The sequence below is a fragment of the Protopterus annectens genome, chromosome 15.part0 (assembly GCF_019279795.1).
Source record: "Protopterus annectens isolate FY-2018-M chromosome 15.part0, PAN1.0, whole genome shotgun sequence".
Lineage (NCBI taxonomy): Eukaryota > Metazoa > Chordata > Ceratodontiformes > Protopteridae > Protopterus > Protopterus annectens.
Genome location: NC_056749.1, coordinates 343,360,720 through 343,383,557, shown reverse-complemented (window position 1 = coordinate 343,383,557; position 22,838 = coordinate 343,360,720). Strand labels below are relative to the sequence as shown.

The following is a 22,838-nucleotide window of genomic DNA, read 5'->3' as shown; positions in this document are numbered from 1 at the left end:
CCACCTGGAATAGAGGACCTTTTTTCCCCACAACTGAGGTGTGCCAGATCAGGTAACAGCAATGGTCACAAAAAAAATGGCAAACGCTTTTTTTTCACTGGCCTCAGCTTACTATTGAGCTGCACATATATAGAGGTCAGGGATCATATAACAGTTGAGTGCACTCTGATGGCAGAAAGTCGCAATATTTGTAATTGTCAGACTGGATGACATCTGCCAACTGTGCCACCTGTTACCTTGCACCTAAGGAAACTGCCTATTTTGCCCCACCCTAGCTACACGTCTGCTATGGCAAGCACATCCCTCAGTCGTCACTGTGATCCCCCAGTACTACTCACATAAGGATTCCTACATGGGTGTGTGTGGAGGCCACCGCATGCCCAATGCAGACAAACAATGGCAGTCAATGCACTGCTGAACCTTTTAAGACTTTAAGAGTTCAGTGGAGAAACACAGTGCATTGAAAAACACTTATATGCATTCTCATTTTGAATAGAGCTGGTATATGTGCACTTATTTTCTCTCACTGCTCTCAGCAATAGTTTCTTGTTCACTTGACATCAATTTGTCTCATCCTGTTATTGTTAGGTTTCAAGAGCATTACTGTTGTGTGTGCCTCTGTAATTAGCAGCCAAGACAAATGCAGAAATGCAGTTATATGTTACATTGTTCCTTAAGGTCCAGTAAACAGTGGTTGCACATATACTGCCAGTTTTCTAAATCTCCCAGTTTTTTCGAAGATGGATTTCAGCATGATGGCGCTGAACCACTGTCCTATACTCTTGTCAGTTACTCACTTTGCAGACATAGCCGGCTTTAGGCACCAGTGAACTCTGCAGTCACTGGGAGTCCCCTGCTCCTGCAGGGCTCCCAACCACAGTAAGTTATCTTATCTTGATATATTGTAACATGACTGTCAAACTAATAAGAGCTTGTATAGCAATCTTGTAAACTGAATAAACGAGGTGGGTAATAACTTTCATTTATATCTCCTTTAAAACTCAAAGGTATCTCTGGTTATAGTAACAGTGTTTTATCATGTAACAGGCTTCACAATTCCATTAAATATTTTGCCACTGACAGTGTTCCAGGGTTAGTTAAATCCTGCTGGTGGACATTTTTCTCTACTAAAAACAGCAACACAGCAAGCTTTAGGTACCTACAATACCTGTGGTTGCAATGGGGCCCCCTTAATCATCCTTAACTGTGTGGGGGGCCTCACAAAAGCTATTGATGGTTAGGAAAAATGAGGAAAAATGTATTAATTTCTTGATTATGCTCTCTAACCTGAACAGGGCTGTGATATGACCCTGTTAAGTTAAAGCTGATAATGAACAAAAGCAGGGTAAGCAGCAGAGAGATCGGCAGGCCAGAGTGACTGATCTGAGTGCACACCCTGGAGTTCAACAAGAGCTGGTGCTTCTGATCTTCAGGGATGTTTTTTTTCTTTTAGGGAGTTCTAATAAATACTGGTAGAACCCCAGATACCACAACTCTCAACTTCCTTACAGAATAATTTGGCACATTACCAAAAATAATAGCGGAATAAAGGCTGAAAATCATGAACACATAAATATTACTCTAATTCACTTAAAAAGTTAATAGAATAACATCTTTTGCATCAACATGCATCTTTTGGACAATAAGAAGTATAAACTTCTGATGTCTGGAACTATTGACTGTCTGTATTCCTGAATGATTTACCAGCAAATCAAACTTTTTACGAAGGACAGAGCAAAATTATGAGCAAAATCAGGGAAGGTCTGTGAAATCAGAGACAGTGACAGCTATGCATCACTCCTCACCGAGGTAAATAAAAGTGACTTACCCCTGCTGCTGTTTGACGATTGCTAAACAGTATTCACTGATCTGGTGTGGCACTACCAGTGTTGCACAGTGTATTGCTATTTGCTGAAATAATACAAAACTAGTATTGCTATGGCTTGTTTGTAAAAAATATCACTGATATTTATCTGTGCAGTCACCCAATAATGCCAGGACACATACATTATTCTTCTGGGTATCAGTGATAAATGTAGCAAACAAGTTATTATATTTCAAAAGTAATGCATAAAATATATCACAGAACATTCAGACACGTCAATCTTCAAGGAGTCTGGTCGCCCCCCACTCCCATGACTGCATAAATTGATGCAGGGGTTCCCTTAATCATCCTTGACTGCGTGAGGTCCCCACAAAAGCTTTTGCTAGTTGGGGAAAAATAAAAAAAAATGTATTAATTTTCTGATTATGATCTTTAACCTGAACAAGGATGACCCTGTTATGATAAAGCTGATAATGTCCTCTGCTCTCAACTGCACCCATTCTAAAACCAGCCTTGCTGAGATATGTGTACAGAAAGCTGCTGTAGGTTATGAGGGGGGGGGTGGTTATTACTTTTTTAATTTTCATTACAGTCAAACCGTAGAGGTATACACATGTCATGAGGTCATTACACTTTTGTTTGGGCTGAGGACAGTGTGGTCATTGTTTCTTTTACTGTTCCACAGACCTCAGAGGTATACAAAGAAGATTACTATAGCTTGTGTAGGGGCAGTGTATTGTCTAGGTGAAAAAAGTAGAATATATTACTGTAATCATTATTTTTCATTTTCACATCAGGCACATATACAGATAACTAGTTGTCTTTGATAGTTAGGATTGAGCAATGAGGAGGCATGCTACATATATATATATATACATATTTATATATATATATATATATACATATTTATATATATATATATATACATATTTATATATATATATATATATATATATATATATATATATATGAGTCTATATCATTTCATTGAAAACTCATTTCATTGAAGCTTAATTCATTGACACATATTCACTGAAAGCTCACTTCACTGAAAACCCATTTCAGTGAAACTCATTTAGTTGAAAGATATATATGGCCTATTCCCCACTGTTGTGTGATCCTGGAGTTAGTATATAAAGTAACGGGGGGGGTTTGGGGCACAGCCGCCCACATTCAGGGGATGTGGGGGGCAAAGCCCCCCACATAAATTGGTTATATGTTGTCTGGAAGAATTCTTTCATTACACTTGTAAGTATCCCTACTAATATGCTTTAAAATATTTACAATATGTGGGGGGCTATGCCCCACACATCACCCAATGTGGGGGGGGGCTGTGCCCCCCACCCCCCTTACTTTATATACTAACTCCAGGATCACACAACAGTGGGGAAAAGGCCATATATACCTTTCAACGAAATGAGTTTCAGTGAAATGGGTTTTCAGTGAAGTGAGCTTTCAGTGAATATGTGTCAATGAATTAAGCTTCAATGAAATGAGTTTTCAATGAAATGATATAGACCCATATACGAATATATATATATATATATATATATATATATATATATATATATATATATATAGATATATAGATATAGATATAGATATATATATGTCAGCAGTCACTTGAAACACATGACTGTGGCAATTTGAACCTCTACTTTCATCTCAGTCTAAGACCAGAGGGATGTGAAGGCAGTTACTGTCTTTTTTGGTGGTTAGGGAGGCAGGCCATATTTCCAGATTGGACCTACGTATCCAGACAACAACTGACTTGTTAGTTTGTTGTCAGCCACTATTTTGTCATCTTTGAACATTAAGTCTTGGGAAAAACTTATATCTTCCTTGAAAGAAAAAAAAAAGACTGAAATTCTTTTCTTACTCATGGATTTCTTTAGGATACCAAAGGATTAAAAGGTTGGGAAAATTCTCTAAAATGCATCCCAGAACTCCTATAAGCCTATGGCTTCTTGGACCTGGCTTATCCGAGTTATTTCCTAAATGGTTATTACTGTGCTGTCTTGGTCAGGATGGTGTGCTGAAAGGATAAAAGGAAAACTTAAGCTGAGCAGCAACACTGAATTTCTTTCCTTAATCATAATTTCTGTTCAAGCCATCATTGGATGAAAAGATTATGTAAAAAGAAAACAAAAACTTTAAAATGCAATTCAGAGCATATAGACAGTTATGAAAAGCTGAAGAGTAAGGCAAAATGTGACAAGGGAAAAAAGTAATGTGCATGGTATAGGGATTCTAAGATGGTGGGGGGATGCAGGGGAGGACTGGAGGGTGTGTGTGTGTGTGTGTGTGTGTGTGTGTGTGTGTGTGTGTGTGTGTGTGTGTGTGTGTGTGTGTGTGTGTGTAGGGGCGGGGGCTGAAACATTATGCCTACAACACCTTTTCACTTAAATCCAGAGCTATACATAGAGTTGCTATAATGTATCATTGTTGCAACTAAAATGCCAGTAACTGTGAATGTCCCTCTGTGAGATGGGCGAGCATAGTGTGGTACATAGGCCTGTTGTACTGTAAGCGCATTGTAGCTACAGAACAATCTGTACATATTACTACTTAAGTTTGCAGCATGAACTAAAAGGCTACTTAGGAGGGGTGGCAGTGACAGAGTGACACTTTGACTGAAAGTGCCTAGGAGGCCCCCCAACTTGACATTTGCTGGGTGCCCCCAAAATGCTAACACCGGCCCTATTTGTCGATTCATTGCCAATTCTAAAAAAATAATTTCCTCCAAAGCTAATTTAAGCACTGTGCTGTGTTCTGTAATATTTTGGGTGGTTGGTACAGTCAGTTTATTCAGCTTTTCAGCAGGGACCTCCAGCATGCTGCCTTTCAGGTGGATGATCCTGTTCAAGAAGCTATCCCACCTTAATAATTTCAGGTAACAATTAAAATCCCATTACATGATTCTCCAAAGCAAAACTACAAGACCAAGAACAAAAATTATACAGCAAGCTAACAGTACACATCTTTAAGTTTTCAGTGCACTTCATAGCTGCTTAGTTCTGCTTTGGCCATTTACTTGTTTTGATGTACTGAAAATAATATCACTTGAAGAAGAATATAAAAAGAAAGATGAAGAAAGGAATCTGTGTACTGTTTAGAGACTGCACAAATAAATCAGTATTCACTCATAAATCAATTCCAGACATTGCCATTTTATGTTTTTGAATAGATCTAAGTACCAGATTAACATACTAATTTAGCAGATAAGTGATAACATATCATTATACAATACGTTAAAGCTTCACTTTAGCCAAATGCTTTAAGAGACTGATGTGTAAGTCAATCTGATTTTGGCTTTGTTTGTTTACTAGCATTAATTTTCTCTCTTTGTTTCTTGCTTTTTTTCTAATTTTATTGCGGTTTTGCTTTTATTTATTTTTTTCTTACCATTTGAAAAGTTCTAGGTTAGGGTAGGTATACTTTGCATTTCTCTTTTGTGAGACATGTGTCAGGATAACTGCTTTTGTACTGTGAGAGTAAATGGCTAGTTGACTTTTGTGGCCAAACTAACAGACACAGTTTTAGTATTTTCTTCAGAAAACTTTTAGAACAGACTGCCATGTGGCGTGCACAGTTTCCCCACCTCATTCATCTTATAGGTTCATAGGTAGTTACTAGGCTATCGGCCCAAGGGCCTAAGTAAGCCTAGCCAACAAGGTTCCCTGACTTACACCACCCAAGAAAGTTAATTTCCTGTGCCCCTGTTGAGAAGTGATCCCCAGGGTGTATTTCCTATTTCCCATCCACTCATCAAGATTTTTCTTGAAGAGTGCTAATAAGGAACTTTGCTTGACATAGATGGGTAGCTTGTTCCAGAGTATAGGAAGTCTCTGGGACAGGAATATATCTCTCCAGCATGTCCTGTTTATTGTGATGACAAAGTTTAGGTTCCTAGACTGTGTAGCTCGGAGGGATTGGGATTTCTTTAGGTGTAGCATGTCCAACAGCTCTGGGTTTAACATAGCTTTATATGTTAGGCAGAGATCACCTCGGCGTAGGCGATATGCTACGGAGTAAAGCTGGAGTTTTTTGAGACGGTCAGTGTAGGGCATCTGTTTGAGGCCAATAATCCTCTTTGTGAGGTACTTCTGTGGCCTTTCCAGCTACTGCAGATGTCTTGTGAGGTACATTCCAAAAGGGGCATTGTACTCTATAATGGGTCTAAAGAGTGCAGAGTAGAGGGGAACAATTACCTCTTTTTTCCTGGATGAGAACCCTTTTGTGATAAGGTGTGCCACATAGAAAGATTTTCTGACTACTGTGGTGATGTGGTTATCAAAGGAGAGACTAGTGTCCACCTGGGTCTCAAGGTCTCTTATCATACATTCAGCATTAAGTACACTGCTGTTTATGTGGTAGTTCATGGGTACAGAGTTTTTACCAAAGGGGATGATAATGCACTTTTTGGCATTGAGCTTGAGGCCATGCCTCTGACACCAGGCATCTGTCTCAATGAGGCCCTTCTGTAGGATGTCCACATCATTTGGGGACTCGACTATGGCTCCTAGTTTGCAGTCATCTGCAAACATCGTTAGCCAGAGGCTTTCTGTGTTAGCCTGTACTTCAGAGAGGTAGATAGCAAACAGGAGAGGTCCCAGGATTGAACCCTGTGGTACTCCACTTGTCACTGGTTTGAAGTCAGATTTGGAGTCTGCAACTTTTACAGTGTGGGTTCTGTCAGTGAGACAGCTGGCAACCCATCTTGTGATGTAGGGATTTATACTTAGTTTAGTGAGTTTAGCTATAATTCCAAAATGGGGAATGGTGTTGAAAAGCCTTGGCGAGGACAAGATAGACTGTGTGAACCACCTCACCCTCATCTATGGCTTTGGTGACTGCCTCAAAGAAGTCGATCAGGTTCAGAAGGCATGATCTGACTTTCACAAACCTGAACTGGTTGGGGTCCAGAGTTTGGAGGTTATTAATGTCTTTGTTTATGAGTTCCATGATGATAAGTTCCATGGCCTTGCAGATCAGGCTCATCAGGCTTATAGGGCGATAGTTCCCAGGATCAGTGGTAGCTCCCCCTTTGTGGAATGGGATAACTGTTGCTGTGAGCCATTCAGTGGGCACAAAGCCTGATGTGAGACTATGATTGAACATGGTGCTTAGGTGGGGAGTCAGTTCGTTCTGAAGTTCATGTAAAACGCAGCCTGGGATGTTGTCTGGTCCCATGGATGCTGTGTATTTGGTTTTAGAGAGTGCAGCTTTTACCTGCATAGATGTGATTACAGGGACTCTGCATTCTTCCTGCATAGATATGGGCCCTTTAGGGGGTGAGAGGGGGGTAAAGTTAGCACTGAACCTATCTGTCAGGATGTTGGCAATATCAGTTGGTTCTGTAATTTTCATGCCGTTGTGCTGTAACTCAGGGCAGATTTGGGTGTTGCATTGAGCTTCTTGACATAGCTATAGAATGCTTTGTGGTTGCCCTTAGAATCAGTGGCAATTTTGTTTTTGTAGCTAGCTTTGGAGGATCTTATAATGGATTTCAGCTTCTTACTGAGGCTGACCAGGGAGCTCCTCCACTTATGGGATTTTACTCTCTTTTGCAACAGTTTCTTCCTTCTGTTGTAGAGTTTGTTTATGGCAGGGGACCACCAGACTGGCTTCCTTTTTTGGAGGATAGCATCTTGGTTCTGTTTGGGATGGCACGATTCATGCACTCTTGTAAGTGCTTATAGAGTGCATTTGTGTATGATTCAGCAGTCATAACTGTATTGTCCATCTGCATGGGTGTCATGAAGTTCGCCACTTCTGTCTTAAGAAGCATGAAGTTGGCTTTGGAGAAATTTTTTACTGTGGTTTCCTTAATGGTGGATGGGGGTGGGATGCGGATATCTAGGGTGATTAGCTTATGGTCAGATCTGACCAGTGAGGAGTTGACTTCAGGTGTGGAACATCGGTCACTCATGTTGGTAATGACTAGGTCTAGGATATTGTTGCCCCTGGTGGGGATGTGGATAAGTTGATCCAGGGCATTGGAATTTATGAATTCCAGAAAGCGTTGAGCAAAGGAGTTAGTACATGAGTAGTTTTCCCAGTTAATGATGGGGTAGTTGAAATCGCCCATTATTAGGGCATTTGGTTGAACCCTAATATTTTCCAGAATATCAAGAAAAGAGGAGTGGGAATCCTGGGACATGGTGGGGTATCTGTAGCAAGTTTCAATTTGGATTGCAGTTTTGCCCAGAGTAAGTTGCACTTGGATAACCTCGGATGCATTATGCTGTGCAACTAGCCCGGAGGTGTGGATATCCTTAATGAATATGGATACACCTCTGCCTTTGGTGTTCTGGTCCAGGTTAGATGGCCGAAAAGTGTGGTATGAGTTATAGCCTGGTAATGCAGGTGTGTGCTCTACAGCCTTGAACCAGGTCTCAGTCACTCCACGGATATTGATGTTCTCCATATTAAGGAGTGCCTCGAGTGAGTGCATTTTGAGATTTAGACTTCTAGCATTGAGTAGCATTACCCTCAGTTTTTGCTTGCCTGTTCCTGTTACGGTGGTGAATTTGTCATTTGAACCTTGCCTAAAAAAGGCACTATAGGGGCAGCAAGAGCCTTAGCTGGTATCCAGAATCCCAGGGGCGACAGGTGCAAGCCATCTCTGGCAAAGCATTGTGGTCTGCCGACCATGGTGTCCCAGGCAGACAGATACTGGATCCCCTTAGAATGACACCAGAAGCTTAGCCAATTGTTGAAGTCAATCATTTTGTCCTTGTACTGCGGTATCATTCTGGGCAATGGCAGGATGCTACTCAGGGCTAGGGTCATACCTGCCTGGGCTACAAGATCAGAGAGCTCCTCCATGTCTCTTTTCATGTAGTCCAGGGAGGTATGTCTCAGGTCATTCACACCAACATGGATAATGACAGAGTCATATTTGTATTTGTTGTGGAGTGACTTCAGTACGTGGGTTATGTGGCAGATCCTGGCACCCGACAGGCAGCTGACAGTAACCTTCTCCTTGTTTAGCCTGGTGAGTGGGACATCAGTGTGCCTGACTATAAAGTCACCTGTGACTAGTGTGTTGGGTATGTTGTTTTGCCTTATGGGCTGTGGTTTATTGGCACACTGAGTCTGTTGGCTCTGTGTCATTTGTGTTGTGTTGGGGGGGTGGAGATTGGTTGGCGTTTATGCTTTGGAGGTCTTTGTTGCTTGAGCAGATTATTATTGAGAGCCTCCACAAATGTTTTTGTGTTTCTATGTGTGGATTTTGGTGGTGTAGGTTTAGTGGGACTATGTGATGAGTGTGGTGTGGTGCAAGTGTTTACCTTCTCCTCTTGACTGTCAAGTTCAGTCTTGGTTGGAAAGATCTTTACCTCCAGTTTGGCTATAAATGCATCTGTCACAGGTTGTAGTGTTGGGTGGTAGGAGGAGAGGGTTGTCTGTGTACATGAGGCTATTGCTACATTGCACCAAGATGCCCAGATTCATCATATAGAAAGGAAAGAACACTGGGAGCTGACCCTTGGACATGGCTGAATAAAAAATGACTTTCCTCTAGACAAGTGAGGAAAGTGAGTATAAGAGCTGTTTTTCTCTAAGGAAGTGAGGAAAGTAAGTACAAAAACTGTTTTCCTCTAGGTAAAGAGGAAGGTTGAGTGCTGTAGTAATTTGTAGCTTATTTAGTGCTGACAACAAGTTCTGAACAAGTACTGAGCACAAATAAGCAAATTCAAGTGCTAAAACTAAGAATCTGTACCTGGATCTTGTGGTAGATAGGCTACCTAGTGCTTACCACTCCCACTGATAAGCTAGAAGGTTTCCCTCCAACACAGAAAGGCTTGGGGGGCTCAGAAGCTTACAAACAGTCCTGGATACAGCAAATCTGTATCTGGACTAGACTAGTTACAGGAAAGGTGGGAAACAAGTGTAAATGCGGGCTTTTAAACCAGAAAGTTGAAAGAGATGGAAAAACTGCCAAACGGCCAATAAACTACAATTTCTGGGCCTGAAACCACTCTTGTGGTAGATAGGCTACCTAGTGCTTACCACTCCCACTGATAAGCTAGAAGGCTTCCCTCCAACAAAGTCTTTGTGGGCTCAGAAGCTTACAAACAGTCCTGGATACAGCATATCTGTATCTGGACTAAACTACTTGCAGGAAAGACAGGAAACAAGCTTAGAATTTTTTTTAAGTGGAAAGGGAGAAAAGAGAAACAAAGATAATTCAAAATTAAGGACCTAAGTGGCTTGCCCTTCACAAATGTTCTCTCTGTATTAGGTAGAATGAGCTAGTGACACTAGAATGGAATACAGCTGGGACAGAGCTGAACAGATGGGACTGGTAGGAGTGTCTGAAGTCTAAATATGATCTCACTGTACTTGGTTGAGTGAGCAAATGACATAGACCCAGGAGGAAAGCTCAAACACAAATTTACAGGAGGGGCTGGCAATTCCAAAGCCACCAAGTTTAATACCAGAACAAGAACAGGGAGGGAGGGCAGGAAACTAACTGCAGAGACAGAGAGAGAGAGACCGAGAGAGAGAGAGAGACCATAGTATTTTATGATAGGGTTGCCACCTTTTCAAATGCCCAAAGTGGGACATTTTTCATAGAAACGTCAAATCTTGTAGGGCAAAACATACCCATGGCCAGTACAAAGGGCAGAAATTCACTTTTTTGCCAGAATAAAAGCTTATTCTTGTAGCATTTGAGTTGCTTATTCTGTTTATTATAATATTTAGGTGTTTCAGATACAAAATAACTGTTTTATGCAACTATTAAAGAAAATATAGGAAATATTTTTTCCTAAAATCTCAGGACATTTGCCATTTTTTCAATTTTTTTGCAGGACACAACTGCCCAAAGAGGGACTGTCCCTCGTAAAGTGGGACAGGTGGTAACCCTATTCTATGAAACAATTAAATAGAAAAATAAATATCTACAGGGCGACACAGACCACAATATTCAATGAAACAATTAAACAGACAGAAAAATAAAATGCAGTACAATCTTTAACACTGCAAGTTTGTACTTGACTCAGCTAGTAATGCAGTTGATTGTATGTATGTACCAGAAGCCAAACAACTCAGGTATTGAGGAGTAATAAATTCAAAGATATGTGAACACTTACAAATACAGAGAAACCCTCTAGGCCAAGAGTTTAACACTGAATATCAATGAAGTGAAACAGAATAGTCCCCACTTACTGCAGAGAGACAGAGAGAAAGAGAGAGAGAGAGACAAAGAGAGACCACAGTATTCTATGAAACAATTAAATGGAAAAATAAATAACTACAGAGAGACACAGACCACAACATTCAATGAAACAATTAAACAGACAGAAAAATAAAATTCAGTACAATATTTAACAGTGCAAGTTTGTACTTAACTCAGCTAGTATTCCTGTTTGTATTCCTAAACCTAACAGCTATTGAGTTGTCTATCCCTTATGCTAATTTACGTTCAACAGCCCATTCACACTGATCCTATTCAGTGTTGAGTCATCACTGCAAAACCAGTTTGTGAAACCCTATTTATATATTTGTGACCTCTACCTGCACACTCCAACATGCACATTATCAACATTGTTGTTTCCAGCTTACTTTTACAATACCCATTTGTAGGAGTACCAGTTATCATTCTATACATTAAATATAAAGAGTTATAATTATGAAACAGAAGGGAAGTGCTGCATGGAACACTGGTTGATACTGTCTAAATACCAATGACTTCGGTCCTTTGACCAGTAGTGTTTTACAAGGAGCAATCTTGGGAAGGCGCACAAGACATTGCATAAAGCAGAGTCAGAACCATAGAAGGAATAGAGCTAGAAGTAGAACACAAGTGCATCTTCTCAGAGCTATCTAACCAAACTCCTAAATGCTCATAGAGGGGTGGGAAACAGTATACAGTTACACAACTCTCAGTTAAGCTAGAGATGGACACAGGTAGTGCAGTGAAAGTAAGGCCGGACTTTGATAGGACGGTAGATAATGAGGAGCAGTGGAAGTAGGGCAGAGTAATGTTGCTGGACCTATAGATAGGAAGGTCAAAGAAGAGTGGAGAGAAGGATAATGATTAGCAGGAAATAGTCAGATAAGAAACAGTGGAATGACCAGTGCTCCGGGAATTAAAAATGGATAGTGAAAAGTAGGCTAGTGAAAGTACAAGCCAGGTGATAATACATTAAAAACAATTGATGCAAGATGAAGGGGCAATACAAGCTAAAGGAAAGGAGTTGGAAAGGAGTACATAAGATGGAGGAATCTCATGAAGAGCAAGGGAAATAGAGGTAGTTGTAGGTTGACTAGATGGGAGAAAAGGGCAGAGAGGAGCTGGATGGAAGGGGAAAAGAGGAGACAGGATGGACTATAAAATGAATAGAGGTAGGCTTTGAGAGGAGAACATAACTAGTCAGGGAAGTATATATAACTTCTGCAGTAGACAGGATGTCAGTATGATGAAGGAGGCATACAGAGAAGAAAAAGTTAGAAAGCAAGGGTGGTAAAAAGGAAGAAAGGGAAGTAACATTCATGAAGAGATAAGCAGGAACCAAGGTGGATGACAAATACTGATGCAAGTGTGGTAATAAAAAGGAAGAAAGGGAAGTAACAATCATGAAAGAGATAACTAGGAACCAAGGTGGATGGCAAATACTGATGTGGTGCTGACGGATGTTGAAAGGGAGGCAGAGCCTGAGGTGGCCATATAGAATACACTGCCAAATGGACAGCAGAGGGAAAACAGGCAGGAAATGGTATTCAGAGAGTAAGAATGTGCCAAATCAGGCAGAATGGGTGGTCAGCAGGAAGAATAATATATAGTGTATGGCAGATAAATGGAGTTAATTAGTAGGAGTCACTAGGGAATAATTAAGGTGGTGTGTGTGGAGTGGAAAGGTTGCAGGTAGAAGGGGCAGTGACAAAGGGAAGAAAATGAAGTAGTAGATGACATTTAGTTTGGGCACAGAGAAGAAATACTCAATTATTTAGGACATGAAGAATTTTAGTATGGAAAAGAGGACAGATCAGATTGGAGGAGAACAAATCATATTTGTTAGACTTATTAAGACATAGGAGTGGATGACCAAGGTTGGCAGTAAGGACGAGGAGTGGACAAATGCTGTGGGACACCTAGGCATCAAGACTAGGAAGGTGTCAGTGAAATATCAGGCCAGAAGTTGGAGCTACCAATCTGAAAATGCTTCCCTATTAAATAAACGAAAAGTGGAAATGTCGAATGGCCAAATAAATGAAAAGGCCATTCCTCAAAATGAATATTGTGGGGGGCTGTGCCTCCACACCCCCCGCTAATTATATATACCAACTCCAAGATCACACTACAGTGAAGAAAGAGCAAAGTTTCCAGCTTTCACTCGAGGAACGGCCTTTTCGTTAATCTGGCCGTTCGACATTTCCACTTTTTGTTTATTTAATATGGATCCTCTAAAACTGTTACTTGTGCTTGGAGCCATTATGCTAAGGAAGTACAGTATTACTGTCCCTTATGACTTACTGTGGTAGTGAACAATGGAGCTGGGTTTAGGAACAGCAAGAGTTTGAGGAGTGTTTGGAGATGGAGAGATAGAGAGACAAAGATAGAAACTTGCTCTGTGTCTAGGACAGGCTGTGCCTTAGCTTGGAAAGGACACAGGTGCTTAAAGCTAAGTGAAAAGGGTGCAGTTTCAGTTATACACATAAACTAAGATGGAAGGGGGAAAGATTGTTAAAGAAATAAAAAGATGGGGAGATACTTGGGCCAGAGACAAAAGGTAAAACAGGTGCAAACCATAGCAGAGGAATAAACTAGGGCTAATTCCAGCACTGGAGGATAATATTACTATAGAGTACAGAAAAAAGGCACAGGTGTCCAGAACGAGTTCAAGGAGTAAAAGTAGATGACTTCAGATGCCTATAGAGTACAAAATGTCTGTGGAGGAAGTGTAAAACTACAAACAGCAATGAAGGTGTGGAAGACAGACATTACTGTATCACACATAAATGGGACAGTGACACTAAAGTGAAATATAGAGCTGCCAGGCTATAAACTCCTTAGCAATGGCAAAGTTGGGAGAGATTGAGGTGACATGTTAATCTAGGTAAGGAAAGGAGACAAACATGAAGTTAGAGGAGATACAAAATGCCATTCTATGAAAAGTGGAGGGGCAAAAAAGTAGTGTGGGAGTTAGACGTTTGTTTAAGACCACTGGAGCAGTGTTATAGCAAGCAGAAGCAGAGTACTGGAGGACAGATTTACTGGGTCAGCTACCAAAATGTTCGCGAGTGGAGAGTCAGAAAGTGAGAGAGAGAGAGAGAATACATGAGTAGGCAGACAGAAGAGGATATAACCATGGAGATCTAAATCTGCCAGGAACAGATGGAAAGATCCCAGGCTCCACAGCAGTGAGTGAGTGAGAAGGAGATGATGTCTTGGACTATGAAATATTTATGCAGATTTTATGGGATGGTACCAGAACGATAATTTAAGGTGTTTTGTAAATCATGGTGGATGGGGTCAGCGTAATCAAGGTCAAGGCACCATTACTTAAAAGTAATCATACCATTGTGTCTCTGTGACTGGGATGGATGTAAGAATCCAAAGACAGTGGTATGTGATTTTGGATATCATGTACTTTGAAGAGCTGGAGTGAGGGCCCAAAATGAGTTAGGGGACAGAAGGCAAATTATAGGGGTGAGTGAGATATCACAATGGGTCAGATATTTTGAATTTTGGGCTGTGGAGAACTCTATAATACTGATGATACAAAATGAGAAACAGAGAAAATCATCTTGGCTATGTAGGAAGGTGATGCTAATGATTAGGGCAAAAGAGAGGTCATACACAAATTGTAAGGGATGGAGGAGTTAATGAGGTGAAGAAAGCAGGGCAGAAGGAGGAAGGCTGAATGGCAGCAAAGTAGGGGAAGGCAGCAAAGGTTCTTTTCAAAACAGAATTGACAGAAGAAGCCACGCACTTTGACAAATTTTAAGTATACTGGAGGAACAGACCTAGATAGGTCAAGTCAACTCATGACAGGAACAGAAGTAAAGGAACACAGAAAAAAAACGTCAAAAGTACTGACTGGATAGTTCACCTCAGTCTTTACAAAGGAAAGTAAGGGTGCACTGCTGCGTGGAAGCTAGTCAGAGGGAGGAGTGCAGTGGGTGAAAATCAGGAAACAGAGAGAGGAAATGGAGAGGAACTGTATCCCCCAAGGAAGAATAAGGCACATGGATTATGCACTGCTTCCAGTGTCCTCTGCCGTTTTACAGATATGTTGATGATTCCTCTGATGTGGGTGTTCAGCAGATCTCTGACTACTGCAGGAATGAAGAAATACCAAAGGAATGGAAGTTAACAAGAGTGGTGCCATTATCCAGGAGGTTGGATGGGTATCAAAATTGAGGGGGATAAGTGTCTATTAGGCTAACAGTGATGGCAGTAGTAAAAGCCATGGATAAGACTTGGAGGGAAGGAAGGTGGTGGTTTTTCTAGAAACCAGGAGTCTCTAGGGAAAAACATCATTGGTTTATAGGCATAAAGAGCTGTCAGTCACACAATTCAGTTTTATAACAGTGTTTTAGAATATCTTGACAGGGGAGTCCCACTAGATGTTATATAACTAAACTTCACAAAGGTATTGACCTCTGACCCTCATAATGTGAGGCCACTGTCCCTTCACTGATAATTAACATAATCTATACCATGTGGGATAAATTATGAGTTAATGAAAGATCAAACGACAACTCCCAATTTAAAGTTGTCTACAAACATAGATAACTATAGGCCAGGAATGTTAGCTTGAAGGTCTGAGAAATAGATGCCAAACAGGAAAGGGCTCAACATTGAACTCTGTGATACGCCATTGGTAATGTTTTGCTTTCAGAAGTGGTGCCTGTGACTTTACCACATGGATTGTATAAGTCTAGGTCTATATAAGCTGAATAGGCTTCAGTAAGATGCTCGGACAGAAGCATGTAAAGGGACACCTGGTAACTGAAGAAGGTGGCCAAACAATCGCAATGGAGGCACTGTGACAAGGTGGACCTCCACTAATGCATTCAGAAAAAGAAAACATGTCATAAATAATTAGAACAGTGCAAGAACATATGAGGTAAACACATCTCTGTACAGCAACATCTTTGCAGGTAATTTCAGAACACTGGATAATTTTACATTGGAACTAAAAGAACAATGTTATTTTTCCTTTCTTCTTCTAACATGACTTCCTGTTATCTTCAGTTTTCCAGTAATCTCTCCCCATATGTAGACAATAAGGGAGACAGTGTTTATTACATGTACATGTTTTAGTGAGGTCTGAAGGATAGGTTACCTCAAAATTGTAATGATAAATCTTGAAAGAGTTTTGTTATGAATATGGGACCACGTAGCTGTCGAGTTCCAGATTGTCATGGTTACCTGCTCCAATAAAACTTCATGGTATAGTATGTTTTTCTTACACTTGCCACAAGCTTCATTAGTACACCGTTCCTCTACTTTTACTTACAGTTCAGTCACATTTAATGATATCCTGTCAGGAATGGATGTCAGACCTTTCTCAGTGCAGTCTACTATCTTGTTTTTGCACTTGCAGATCTCAGGAAATATTTCTAATACTGTGAAGGAAGCATAAAAATGTAGTATTAGAAGAGTTTATCTTACAAAATGACATGCCATGTGAATTGTATTATTTTTTATTTCTAAAATTATTCTTTGAAGATAATATTTAAGACTATGCAAATTCAAACATCACATTTTTGTTTTCGTCATCAGTATTTCCATCAGAAGTTTTAAGTGTGTTAACCATATAAAGTTCAGGGGAGAATTTAAGACGTTGGCACACCAACTAGCTTCCCCAATATTTAAGAGATAAATCATGCTGCCTGAAGACTTGTGGTTTTCCTCTACATACACACTAGAAATTTATCAGGTCAGCTTCTCCACTCTTGCAAATATCTACACTCCACATGGAATTTTAATTTGATAGTTTATGTAACCTGGGCAACAAAGGGGAAAAATAAGTAAAATAAATAAAACATTTCAAAATTATTTCCATGTTACAGTGATGCATATCTCAGAAAGAAATTACATAAGAGAATAAACCCAGTCCAATACAATATTCTGACCACGATATGAATATCTAATGTGTATTAAAGTTTTTAGTAATGGTAAGTAATCCATCCTGTTTGGTACTACCCCCCCCCCCCAAAAAAAAAAAAAAAGCCTGGTCATTGTCCATTTGCTAGCATTTCCATCTATTTTTGCATTCTGTCTTGAACTTCTTAGATTTAGTGGAGAAATGTTCATTCAAATTCCAAAACAATATAATATGCAATTGTTACTGATTATGCTATATAATTGAACCATACCACAACTGACATTCCTGCATGCTAAAGAACATAGGCCCAAATATTGAATCTAATTAAAATGGGTAGGGAGCAAAATCTGAGGATACATCTGATCCATTTTATTAGTATGCGGTCTGAAGATAATGTTATTGCCAGTAACATCATCCAAATTCGTACATTCTTTAATTTCTGAGATGGTCTGGTTATCAAGTTGGCAGTATATTGATTGTTTATTTAAACAAGCAACCATGTAGCTAGATTTAATTATGCTACCATTTAACCTACTTGTATTTGTCACTGGAGCTTTTATAAACCTTGTAAGACAGAGAATAACCTGCATCATAATTTTGCAAACATTTTGGCTAACTTTTGTATTTGCATAGCTTTGATGATTGCACTTTGACATTGTCAGACAATATTGCCATACACAAACTGAGTAATTGTGGAGACAAAACAGACCCATTATGGAAATACAGACAGACATTTTACTTGAGTACAAAATCTTTAACAGTCCATTCCTATTTATTAACCACTCCCTAAACTAAGTTACAAGAACTGTATCTAAACTAAGATGTTGTAAATATTTTTATGCACCCCCATTTCTCACTCAGCCACATTATGCTGTCTGCCCAGCTCTTCCTCACACCAAAAGAACCCTCATACCTCCTTACCATTGATCATAGAAATAATCCTTTGCTAGCCTAGTCTCCAAGTTTCTCAGAGAGCAGTGCGTTGTGACTACTCATTTTAGGAACAAGGAATAAGGACCCAATGATGAAAAGCAGAAGGCAACTGGAAGCCATGATTCTGTGATGAGTGGTCATGATCCCTGTCATAATGATGTGCAACAACTGGAAGCCATGATTCTGTGATGAGTGGTCATGATCCCTGTCATAATGATGTGCAACGACTGGAAGCCATGATTCTGTGATGAGTGGTCATGATCCCTGTCATAATGATGTGCAATGATGCTTTTGTACATGGTGCATGGTTTCACACACCATGCAACGCATGTCTGTCACCTTTGCTTCCATTCATAAATTACTTCTGTTTTCATCTAGAAAGATTGCCTTTGACAGATGAGTTTTTTGTCTCAAATAAGGGCTAGTAGAATGCAGCATGTGATATACAAAGAGTAACTTGTGGTCATGTGAGAAGATCATCACAAATTCAGTTTCACCTACCAGCTACTCTTCTGAATAGCTTGCTTTACTTTCCTGGGATGAAGCAGAGTTGAAATGATGTTTATTTGCACAGATGTTACCAAAGCTATGGTATATTTAGTTAACTTACATTGAGAATCAGCTGTACACTGCAAGAGAACCAGTGAACTGAAGGATAGGGGAGGGCTTTTATCTAAGGGGAAGATTCTATGCCATAACGTGGCAGGGCTGGCCACCCAGCAGTGCAAACCTTGGCTCTAGATGATTGTCACTTTAACAGTGACATCCCAACCCCATGTGGAAAAAATGGGAGAAAGGGTTGTGGATGGATGGATTCTGTGCCATCTCTCTTTTTCTTCTATGTACATCCAGGTTAATCTGAAGTCAAGGGCACGTGCTGCCCTTCCTTATTCCTGTCCTTCCTGTTTTTTTTTCATTCCTACCTGTGATTATTCAGTTCCAGTACAGAATGTGACTACATATAAAACTAATATAATAATGACTATAACTTCTGGATTTCACTTCTGTCTGTGTCTTCAGTAGTTTGAAAGCAAATATAACACTTTTTTTGTACCAATATGTTTTTCCTGTATAGTTCTGATGTCTATGGTTCTAATGTGACATCTAGAAATGTTATAGTATGTGTTTGTTTTGCTTTCAGGATGGGGGTATGATGTGTGAGAGTCAGGGCAGTATTGATCATACGGAGGCCCTGCATACATCATTTCTCCAAGAGTTCTTCCTCAAGCACGGATACAGTTATTTAGTATCATTATAAAGGGACTAAACTACCCACTAAACAGGTCGGCTGACACTCATCAACCGTATGTTCTTGCCCTTCAGGAAATATATCTATCGTCATTGGGGTACCTCAGGCGTCTAAGATATGGATATACTCTAGGCACTGCCTCTGAGCAATCTAGTGAGAAAAGAAAAGGGATAATAACATTAATAAGAAAAGAATTTCCAGAGACTCAAATACTAGGAGTTTTGCATACAGGGAAACCACAAAATATTATTGAAAGAGCCAAACAGTCTGCTCCTTTTGTTTATACCATACAATGGGATCTAAAGAGAGGAAAAGACCCTGCATTCTATTCAGGAAAAAGTACAGTTGTGTACACTTATGATAAATGTAGATGTTCGAGTGTATTCACTGTTGCAGTCATTACATTAGGGTAATCTGCTGGCAGGTTGCCCTCATTTAGCCTGAATAACAAAGTCTTGGGTCCTGCATCAGTTGCTGTCTCCTCTTCCATGACGTCAGGTCGTCAGGGGTATAAAACATGCAGCCAATGCCATTTTAGTCAGTTTTTCTTGCCCCAGATGTCAGGTGCCCCCAAATGAGGAGCAAAAATATATAACTAAACAGTAAATGTATGCAAATGCACCTTAGAAACATAAAATTTACCTTCAACTAAAAGCAAATACACCACAAAGGCTTCTGAGTATAGTGAAGGAAAGAAAAGGTATAGAATGGGGGATGGTGGGTGGGTAACCCGTCTGCAACAGTGAATACACTCGAACATCTACATTTATGGTAAGTGTACACAACTGTACTATGTTCTTCGTGTTTCACTGTTGCAGTCATTACATTTAGGTAGAATCCCAAAGCTATGGATGGGAGGGTGGAGCTAAACAGCATTAGGAGCAGCTATAAGGCCCTGCAAGACTGCAGTGGCAAAGCCTGCCCTGGATTTAGAGAAGAGAGGAAAATGGTAATGCTTTGTGAATGCATGAACAGAGCTCCAAGTAGCAGCTTCTAGAATGTCTTTGGTAGGGACCCCTCTGAGAAAAGCTGCTGAAGTGGAGGCAGCCCTGGAGGAATGGGGCCTGATCCCCTTTGGCACAGGTTTACCATGCTGAAAATAGCAGAAATGAATGCAGTGGCTTATTCATTTAGAAATATTCTGCTTTGATATAGCCTTCCCCTCTGATCCTGCAGCAAATGCTACCAGTAGTTGCTCAGACTTTCTTAGAGATGTTTGTCCTGTTCAAGTAGAATCTTAGTTGTCTGTGTACATCCAGTGAATGCAGAATCCGCTCCCCCTTATTTTGGGGATTTGGGAAAAAAGTTGGCAGGTGAATGGTTTGGTTAAGCGCCACACTGGAAACCACCTTAGGCATAAAGGAAGGGTTGGTCCTGAGGGCCACCCTGTCTGGGTAAAACATAATGAAAGGCTCCACTGCCATGAGGTCCTGTAGTTCTGAAACCCTTCTAGCTGAAGTGACTGCCAAAAGGAAAGCTGTCTTCCAAGAAAGAAATTTTATATCCGCAGTAGCTGCTGGTTCAAAAGGAGGTAGGGTGAGTTTTTTCAGCACAAAATTGAGGTCCTATGCGGGAGTTGGCACTCTCATGGGAGGCCTTAAATTTTTGGCCCCTCTGAGATACTGTTTTAGCAGTGATGAGAAAAGAGAGGAGGCTCTGTGTTGTAATGAGCCGAGATGGCAGAGGCATGGATTTTTATTGAAGAAAAGGATAGGCCCTTGTCAAGCATCTCAGTTAAGTATTGTAAAAGCTGAGGAATATTGGGCTTTGCTGTGTGTATTCCCTGTGCTTGGTTCCAAGCACAGAATCTCTTCCATTTATCAGCATAAGTTTTTCTAGTACTAGGCCTTCTGGCTTCCAAAATGACATCCATCACAGGTTTACTGAGAGATGTGGTTTGAATAATTAGTTGATTAGCCATGCTGCACGATTCAGAGTTTGGAGCTGAGTGTGCAGAATTTGATAGTTCTGCTGAGAAAGGAGGCGATGTGTCTGAGGCAAGTACCACGGAGGAAGGTGTGACATATCCCTTAGAAGCGGATACCAGTGTTGGCGAGGCCAGTCCGGGGCAATTAAAATAATTTTTGTTTTTTCCTGTCTGACTTTTAGTAAGACCTTGGAGAGTAGAGGCAGAGGGGGAAAGGCATAGACTGATAGGTTTTTCCAGCTAAAGGATAGAGCATCCACTTTCCATGCTTTTTTGTGATGATGTCTCGTGCAGAATTTGTCCAACTGATAGTTTTGGGGAGAGGCAAATAGATCTATGTCTGGGCTTCCCCATTTCTGTGTTAACATGTTGAAGATTTGTGGATCCAGTTTCCATTCGTGCGGGTCCATAAGATTTCTGCTTAAGTCATCTGCCAGAGTATTTTGTTTTCCTGGCAGGAATTGAGCTTGAAGATGTATTTGGTAAGTCAAGGCTGTGTTCCACAAGGCCATGGCAAGTCTGCAGAGAGGGAAGGAATGGGCACTCCCCTGCTTGTTTATGTACCACATAACTATAGTGTTGTCCGTCTTTATCAGTAGTTGTCCTGGATGAAGTAAGTCCTTGAAGGCTGTCAGAGCATTCTGAACAGCTAGCATTTCTTTCTGGTTGATATGCAGATGCATTTGGTTTGGGCTCCATTTGTCCTGAATGCATCTCCCTGCCAGGTGGGCCCCCCAAGCATAGTCTGATGTGTCTGTAGTTAGGGTTTGGGTGGCAGGGGGTAGAGTGAATGACAGTCCCTTGTTTTGGTGACATGTCTCTGCCCGCTAAAGAAACTCCTGTTGTAGGCAGGGAATGAGAGGGATCACTGTTTCCAGACTGTGACAATGTTGACTCCATAAACTTTTTAGGTACTATTGAAGTTTCCTCATATGCAGTCTCGCATATGGAATTAGTAGAATGCAGTATGCCATGAACCTCAAAGCCTGCAGAATTTGTCTTGCAGATAACTGGGTTTTTGTTGCAATTTGTTTGAAGTATGTTGGCAATTGCAGTTGTTTGTCTGGCATGAGGTAAGCCATCTGGGCAGTTGTATTCAAGCTTGCACCCAGGAATGTAATCATTTGAGAGGGTACCAGTTGTGATTTCTTCTCGTTTATGGTGTACCCTAGGCATGCTAGGAGCCTTTTTACAAATGCCAGATGTTGAAGAAGAGTGTCCTTGTCCTCTGCCTGAATGAGACAATTGTCCAGATAAGGATAAATTTGAATGTTTCTTTGTCTGCAGAATGCAATTACTGGTGACAGGCACTTTGTAAAGACCCTAGGTGCAGTAGATAAGCCAAAGGGCAGTGCAGAGAATTGGTAATGCAAAAATCCTACTTTGAAGCAGAGGTATCTTCTGCAAGATTCCCTTATTGGGATATGCAGGTATGCCTCTTTTAAATCTAGAGTTACTAACCAAGCATTCTTGCCTAACATAGGCAGTAGCTGTTGTAAAGTCAGCATTTTGAATATTAGAATGTCAAGAACGTGTTCAGAATTGAGAAGTCCAGTATTGGACACCATGAATTGTCTTTTCTGGGTACCAGGAAAAGTCTTGAATAAAATCCTTGTCCTTTTCCCTTTCTGGTACTGGTTGAATAGCCCCCATATCCATGAGGGACATGACTTGTTTCTGGGCCTCTGCCCACTGAGTTTGTGACAGATCCGGCCATCCGTTTGGAATTGGCAAAGTATGGAAATTAAATCTGTACCCCTGGGATACTATGTTTAATACCCACTTGTCCTGGGTAATTAACTGCCAATTTTGAGCATGAAGTGCTAGTTTTCCCCC

At 40.6% G+C, this 22,838-nt stretch overlaps 1 protein-coding gene across 1 annotated transcript in view; it reads right to left on the bottom strand.

Annotated features, from left to right (window-relative positions):
* LOC122789682 (relaxin receptor 1-like) overlaps positions 1–22,838 on the bottom strand; it is a 976,275-nt gene that overhangs the window by 416,889 nt on the left and 536,548 nt on the right. Inside the window, exon 4 of the mRNA XM_044057098.1 lies at positions 16,303–16,411. Within this exon, the coding sequence (XP_043913033.1) occupies positions 16,303–16,411 (109 nt within the window). The remainder of the gene's footprint in view (positions 1–16,302; positions 16,412–22,838) is intronic.